The following is an 8,259-nucleotide window of genomic DNA, read 5'->3' on the forward strand; positions in this document are numbered from 1 at the left end:
TCACTTAAAAAGTGAAGTCACGCTGCTTCAAACTTTATCGCGCTTATTCCATCTCATTTAATTCGTTAAAAAATATGTTGGCAATTTTTTCTGGAGTTGAATTCTAAAACACTGTATCGAAGTTCAGGAAATTTAAAGAAAAAGAAAAATGTTGTCTTGTCTTCAAGTCCTTCACAAGACGTGAAATTAGGCATTTTTACGTCGTAATCATGCGACGAAGACAAAGAAATTTACAAAAAAGCGTGATGCACGTGCAAAGTCGTTTTGTCGTTCTCGTTGACGTCTAAGTCGTCGTTGCTTATAACACGCTCTCTCACGTTCAACTCCTTCTACATTCTCTGTAAATCGCTTTGTTGTGTTTTTTCTCAAGGTCTCATTACAGACCACTCAATCTGTTAAAATCAGACTAAAACTTTCCTCAGTTGTCATTGTATTGAAAATGCTCTTCGCAAAGTGTGCAAGACAGCTTTTCGAACATGCCTCATCTTCCAGCAATAAATCACAGGATTTAGCGATGAATTTAGAAAAACCAATGTGGTCGTGTGGTGTAATAACATCTTTAAAAAGTTGCTTTGTCCAAAGACCGCAGTGATAAATAAAACAGACATTTGCGGTAAGTAACAAACCAAAAATAAGAGATATAAGGCAATTGTTATCACCACTGAAGTCTGTAGGCTTGTAACATGTGCTGTCCTGATTTCGCCATTCTGAGATGATCGCTGCACTTGCTGGGCTCGGATTTGGCCTGTGTGGCTACGCGTGGCCACATATATTTTGAAAGTAAAGTATGTGGCACATATTATACAAGTAAACTCGATTATAACAAAAATAAGGTACATGATCTTCTTAGGGATGAATATTCTAATCAACGAAAGAAATGCACTTATGACCCAAATGGCAATCACTACACGAACAACACGCTTATGAGTCACAAGTTCTCGATATCTGAGATTGAAATGAACAGACAAAAATCTGTCTGCACTCAGAGCTGTGACACAAAAGAACGAAGCAAAACCAAACATATTTGCCGAAAGCAGAAAAGCCTTGTATATGTTGTTATAGTTTAGATTGTTTTCCGGGATGTGTTCCATCTCCATAGCAAGAGCTGCAATGTACAACGGCTGGACGACCAAGCCAACACCAAGATCAGAGGCAGCCAGACTAAGGAGCAGTGTTTTTAAGGTCTTATTTGGCAACGTTGTAGTTTTCTCAATGGCATAGATGGTGAAAATGTTCAACATGATGGCCGGATAACTCGAGAAGCCGTTGATTGCGCAATTAGTGACGTACGACAGATAATATGTATTCGTCATTTTTCGTGGACTAGGTCAGTTTGAACTCGAAGTTGCGTTTCTGACATGCACTCGACAGGACATCTCTACCGAGAATGGTATCATTTCTCGCTCTTGGTTGTTGAGCGCTTTTCTTAACCACACAAGAAAAGATTCAAAGAGGTTGCTCATAAACTCCCACTAAGAATCAGATCCAAAATATATCTTCGGACTTTCAGCACCATCACAATCTCTAACCGGTCGACTAAGCGGAAGACACTGAACCTGGGCAGATGAGCAAAATATAATCTGATCCTTCGTCTTATTGTTTATCAGCTTATCAGTTTGTTAATAGCGTTGGCTTCGATAATATATCTTTTCCCATTCATAGTCGCAGACAATAGAAACACTTTTCAATTTCTCTAAAGGCAGAATAAATCATCTTATTCAAATCGAATAACTGAATTGCACTCTAAAATTAAATTTCTGAGAGGCGGTATAAGATCGCAAAACGCATTTAATTGCTATGTTTATTTTGTCAGCAGAATGACATTTAATTTATATCCGCGGGTGGTAAGATGTTAACGAAGGGAACAGCCTCCAGCATTAGCCAAGGAAACATAAACAAACTGAAACTGAACTCGGCAAACCGGTTTTAAATGAACTTACTTGAAGGAAACACATAATTCACTGTCTTTAAAACGTAGTATGGTCAGTAGCAATGGAAATTAATTGAAGACAGTAAAATAAATTAAGTGACAGAGGAAGCGTTCCTGATAATAGGCATTTTACATTAAGTGTTCAAATATTAATTAAAAGGTTTGAAAATAGAAACAGGTGGAGTTATCTGGCTTTAGCCTTATTAAAACAAAGTTATTAGTCATATTAAAAGGTGATTGTATATTAGAAAAAGCTCGTTTATCAGTTGCTCCATCTAGCAATTTTTTTTATGGAAATATAATATTTAACAATTAATGAATTAGGTGATTGTATATTAGAAAAAGCTCGTTTATCAATTGCTCCATCTAGCAATTTTTTATGGAAATATAATATTTAACAATTAATGAATTAGGCTGAGTATCTTACGAAGAGTTATGGAGATCGAGGAGGGTGTTATCCGTCGAGGCCGTAGCCCGAGGCGGATAACACCCTCCGAGATCTCTATAATTCTTCATAAGATACTCAGCGCCTAATTCATAATTGTTAATTAAATTATACAGGTGAATATGACATGGTCAGGTTCAGCTGGGATTATGGCTAAGAGCCTTATTACATTTGGGCCTGGTCTTTGCATAACAAGGACCACTTTGTAGCTAAGCAACTAGCTTGAGGTTCAACTCACAAGATGTGCAGAGTTCAGAGATGTCTTAGACTTGATTGTCTACGCAGACAATGAAGATATCAACTTCATAAAGAACCTCGACATCATAGGAATTGGTGCTTCAAGGCCTGGCGAAAGTTGGATGCAAGTGACAATTTACCGATTGGACTCAGTAAGCTAATGGTAACCAAGCACTCCCTAAGTGACAGCACACAATCAAATAATTTGCATCTTGAGGATATGAGGCAAACTTTTCAATGCTTTTGTTGCCACAAAGAACGTTTTAGTAAGTGGAGACAGGCGAACAAGCTGGTTTCCCCAAAAAATTTTCAGTGAATTAGACACCTGAGTGTGGGTGGAATGTACTGCACCTACACTATAGCCTCTACCCCGTAGTCATGGCGACCGTTGGAGCGCCATGGACCTAGCAACCCTTTCCCTCCATTTGATTTTCTTTTCAGATTCTCTTAGGGCGTCGCAAAACTTCAACCCTGTCCACCCAAAGATGCTATTCTCCCAACGCTTCCATTGCCCTCTACTCGTCTCCCTCCTTGCACAGCTGTTCTCTGTAAGATTGTCTTGGCAAGCCCTGATGATACATGATACATGCCCAAACCACCTTAACCTACGGTGATGTTACACGGGACGATTCGCATCGACGATTTTTAGCGCAACACAGTGTTGCAGTGCTGGAACAATGTTGTAACCATTCGAAACAATGTCGCAGCGCTGTGTTGCCCTAAAAATCGTCGTTGCGAATCGTCTCGTGTAACATCACCTTTACGTTTCTTTACAGTGGTTAAGTTGTCATCATAGGGCCCTATATGGCTTGCCTGGTTTTGTCTCTGACTGCATCGTTGGTGATTTGGTTTTTGAATGAAATGCCAAGCAGTGTCCTAAAGCATCTCATTTCAGTGGCCTCCAATTTCTTCAGGATGTCCGCAGTCAATGTCCAGGTTTCGCTAGCGTACAACAGTACTTAGATAATCAGAGAGCGCACAATTAGTCTGATTTTTGAACAAAGAGAGGTATGCTTATTGTTCCAGATGGTCTTCAGCATACAGTTTTGCTAGTGCTGCTGTTGTCTGTACAATTCTGGACAGTACTTCAGGTTTGGAACCTTGGTCCGTGACGATTGCGCCCAGATACTTAAAACTGTCAACCTCGTCCAATTTTTCACCGTTGACCCTGATGTCAGTGCTGATACAACCGGTGTTGTTGGTCGTCACTTTGGTCTTCTCCGCCCTAATTTCCATGTCAAAGGCTGAAGAGGTCTTATCCAGGCGATCCACCAGAGAGGCTAGCACCTCCTCTTTTCCTGCCAACGTAAGTTTGTGATTGTTCTGTCTCCGATGCTTACTGTTCCTTTGTGATCTTCCATTGCGTCAGTCATAATTCTCTCCAGAAAGATGTTGAAAATTGTTGGTGAGAGCGGACAGCCTTGTCTGACTCCGGTGGAATTCCTAGTTGCCGGTTCATAAAGAGGTGTACTACAAAGTTTTTTGCAGTGCAAAATTTGAAATAACAAAGAGAGGCTTAAAGCATAGTTATTAGAGGAGACTGGTTATGAAAAGCGGCAAATATCAATGATAAAAACAACAGTGCTGCAGTTTATGTTGGAAGCACCCTGAAAGTGCACAATCCTTTGTCTTCTGTTGGCAAATTGTTACGGAATAAATTAATGCAACGTTTTTATTGGTCAATACAATCAAAATGATAGGAATTCTTTTGAACTTTGTGCACTTTCAGGTCCACAAAAACATATAACAAAGGAGTCTGACGGGTTTCATAACCATTCCACTCAATTAACTATGCTTAAAGTAACCTACTAAAGTGAACCACGCAGTAAAACCGAAATGCCTGCCCTCCTCTAAACTCTTATGGTAATGTGAGGAATCTGAAGTGGAACAAGAGAACAGGTCGGTCACAACAACTTTTTGAATTCACAGAGAAAATTCTGAGTGCAGGAATATCAAAAACGTTCATATCACCGAACGATCCATCCTCGAAGACCCAGGGGCAGTCAGTCGGGTCGGGAGAAAAGGCGGGATGTAAGTTTTCAAGTATGCCCGTACTTGAAAACTTACGTACAGCCTTTTCTCCCGACCCGAATGACTGCCCCTGGGTCTCCGAGGATGCGAACTATCCAGTGAAGGGTATTTACTTAAATATCCACAAACACGCAGTTTCATCTTGTGTATTATCGCTCGCGTAGCTGAAAAAGGGCGGGTATTCAAATGAATTTAAGGGTTTTTCGTTGAGTTTTTACCTGAGCGAGACAAGCAAGTAGACAAGGGAGGAAACTTCGAACAGCGCCGGTCTAGCGCCGAATCGATTTTCATGGAAACGCTCACATAGGTAGTAGTAAAAGCAAAGGAAAGAACGTAAAAGGGGTAGATCAAGAAATATTAAATCTGATCGCCATGACAACCGACGTTCTAAGTTCTTTGAGAATTTCTCGCCAATGACATCAACTAAACACAATTACAGTATCAGGCTAGCATCAAAATTCAACTTTTATTTTAGATCACATTGGAAGTGAGGACTAGGCCAAACGTCAAATTTTTCATGAGACGAACCAGATTCGAATTTGGGTCGACCTAAACTGAAGTTAAGATAGACTGTTGGGTCAACTGAATCAGAGCAAAAAGCAATTTTAATAAATTTTCTCCCGTAAGAAACTAAATAAACATTATCATACAAATTTTTAATTCATTAGTTTAGTTCGTCACATTTGAAGATCGACATTTTTCCCGGATCTTTAGCCGTGTTTGAAGATCCAAACTCAGCCAAATGAACTTAACTGAGCCAGATGTCAAACACAGAGTTTGGTTCGTCTCAAGTAAAGTTCGAGGTCTGGCCTAGGCCTTAGTTTGGTAAATTTACTTCGCACCTTTCTGTTCTTTTTCCCAAGAATATCAATGTTTCCAGACAGAAAATCAAAAAGCTTTTGTTGGCGTTCATTTATGACATTTATGGAACCAAATGACCAAAGCCGAATTTATTTATTTCTCTATTTACCTATTTTTTCTAAGAAAGCATGTTAATTTTTGTGAGCCGAGTCCGACTCCCATGCACCTCAAATCATTATTTCGACTTTGTTCTTTTCTTCTAGCTTTAATCAGATTTAAGTATCTTTAAAAACCCGAAAAACGGATCAGTACTGATTGGATGGAGGTAAGCAAAATATTGAGCACACCGTCGGCCTCAGGTTACTCAGTTAATGTACTGTAAATTACGAGTTAAATTTACTGACTTAAAATTTAGGGAAGCAACAACGACGGCGACGGAGTACGAAAACTTACGAAAACTGCTTCAAACTTTATCGCGCTTATTCCATCTCAGTTAATTCGTTAAATGTTGGAAATTTTTTTCTAGAGTTGAATTCTAAAAACACTGTATCGAATTCTAAAACACCGTATCGAAGTTGTAAAGTAAGTTGTCTTGTGTTCACGTCCTTCACAAAAACGTGAAATTAAGCATTTTTACGTCGTAGTCATGCAACGACGGCAAAGAAATGTACAAAAAAGCGTGATGTACGTGTAAAGTTGTTGTTTTATCTAAACCTATTGCTTTTTTGTCGTTCTAGCTCGTTCTCGTTGACGTCTAAGTCGTCGATGCTTATAATACGCTCCCTCATGTTCAACTCCTTATACATCGTCTGCAAATCACTTTGTTGGGTTTTTTCTCAAGGTCTCATTACAGACCACTCAATCTGTTAAAATAGTAAAACTTTCCTCAGCTGTCATTGCATTGAAAATGTCCTTCGCAAAGAGTGCAAGACAGCTTTTCGAACATGCCTCATCTTCCAGCAATAAATAATCGGATTTAGCGATGAATTAAGAAAAACCACTGTTGTCGTGCAGTGTAATAACATCTTTAAAAAGTCGCTTTGCCCAAAGACAGCAGTGACAAATAAAACAGACATTTGTGGTAAGTAACAAACCAAAAATAAGACATATAAGGCAATTGTTATCATCACCGAAATCTGTAGGCTTGTAGCATGTGATATCCTGATTTCGCCATTCTGAGATGAACGCTGCACTTGCTGGGCTCGGATTTGGCCTGTGTGGCTACGCGTGGCCACATATATCTTGAAAGTAAAGTATGCGGCAGATATTATACAAGTAAATTCGATTGCAGCAAAAATAAGGTACATGATCTTCTTAGAGATGAATATTCTAATCAACGAAAGAAATGCACTTATGACCCAAATGGAGATCACCACACCAACAACACGCCTGTGAGTCACAAGTTCTCGATATCTGAGATTGAAATGAACAGACAAAAATCGGTCTGCACTCAGAGCTGTGACACAAAAGAACGAAGCAAAACCAAACGTATTTGCCGTAAGGAGAAAAGCCTTGTATATCTTGCTATAGTTTGGATTGTTTTCCGTCATGTGTTTCATCTCCATAGCAAGACGTGCAATGTGCAACGGCTGGACGACCAAGCCAACACCAAGATCAGAGGCAGCCAGACTAAGGAGCAATGTCTTTAAGGTCTTATTTGATAACGATGTAGTTTTTCTTATTACCTGAATAACAAGAATGTTTAACATGACGGCGGTATAACACAAGAAGCCATTTGCGAAGCAATTAGTGACGTACGAAAAATAGAAGATATCTGTCATCTCTCGTTGGCAAAGATGAAACCTATGCTCATAAAGCCCAGAAAGGCTTTCTGCTGGCACTCAAATGATATGTGCAGCTCTTGTCGGAAGCTCAGTGTTGTGAAGCCTTTTCTTCTTTTTTTTTTTACCCGCGCACAGACAAGGCTCAGGAAACGCCTAGTCTCTGTTTGATACAAAGGTCTACACACCGCACTTCTCCTCGGTGAACCTGTAAAAAGCGATTTGACTCATCGGCCGCTTGAACACAAACTGACACGGAATCGTTTGATCCTCCAGCCAAGTAACTAGGTCAATGTGAATAAACTGTCTTTTGTTGACACTTAGAGTGCCATTACTTTGTGTGTTTTTAAAAGTCTTAATTTCACATTGAAACAATTAATTGGACATTTTACTTCTTTGATGGCGACTAGGAAACTGACAAACCACGGGGGGTACTTAACAAAGTTTTATACGGGAAGGCTCCACCCGGAGTTCCAGGGACCCCTTACCTTTTTTATACCATTTTGGTCAGAAAAGCTATCGCTTTCATATCTGTTCCATTGAAGTCAGGCATCTCTCTCAAATTGCTTCTTACCAATAAAACAGCGCGAAGACAGGAAGTCTTCCCGTCATTTGCATGTGGTAACTGATAAATCAGTTCAAAATGAACCAACCATAAAAAGCGTCTGTTCAAAATACTTTACTTAAACTTCGCTTTGAATAACTAAATGACTTATTTCCCTAACCTTGCGCATACTTCAACTTGTGAAATTCCTGCGCTTTTCTATATCTGAGACCTGAAAATGCCACCCTTTCGGGCCGAACCTCCCCTTATAATTAAGCCATCAAAGCTTGAGGGAGAACCTGCGGTTCCAGGCGGTAAACCAAACTCAGTTTCAAAAGGCGCCCACCTTATTCATAGAACAGCATGTTGCCTATATGTGGGCGTGTTTTCTTGTACTTGTACAATACCCAGAAGGTATAAGAGCAGACATCAAGAAAAACAAATAAAAAGCCGAAATAAGCTGCAAACAGATGTCTCTTAATCCACCCTG

The 8,259-nt window shown here is 39.7% G+C and overlaps 1 protein-coding gene across 1 annotated transcript; it reads right to left on the minus strand.

The window, feature by feature from the left end:
- Nucleotides 1–425: 425 nt before the first annotated feature.
- On the minus strand, nucleotides 426–7,700 carry LOC140940840 (uncharacterized). The gene is made up of 2 exons (XM_073389802.1): nucleotides 6,393–7,700; nucleotides 426–1,326 (listed from the first exon to the last, which is right to left on the minus strand). The coding sequence occupies exons 1-2, from the start codon at nucleotides 7,223–7,225 to the stop codon at nucleotides 426–428; spliced, it is 1,734 nt and encodes a 577-aa protein (XP_073245903.1). The 5' UTR covers nucleotides 7,226–7,700.
- Nucleotides 7,701–8,259: the final 559 nt, after the last annotated feature.

This window comes from Porites lutea, chromosome 6, assembly GCF_958299795.1.
Source record: "Porites lutea chromosome 6, jaPorLute2.1, whole genome shotgun sequence".
Lineage (NCBI taxonomy): Eukaryota > Metazoa > Cnidaria > Anthozoa > Scleractinia > Poritidae > Porites > Porites lutea.

Coding starts and splice junctions, on each gene's coding strand:
- LOC140940840 (XM_073389802.1), bottom strand. CDS start 7,225: ATGACAGATATCTTCTATTTTTCGTACGTCACTAATTGCTTCGCAAAT. Junction 1,327..6,392: donor ATTTATTGCTGGAAGATGAG/GCATGTTCGAAA, acceptor TTCAAACTGACC/TAGTCCACGAAAAATGACGA.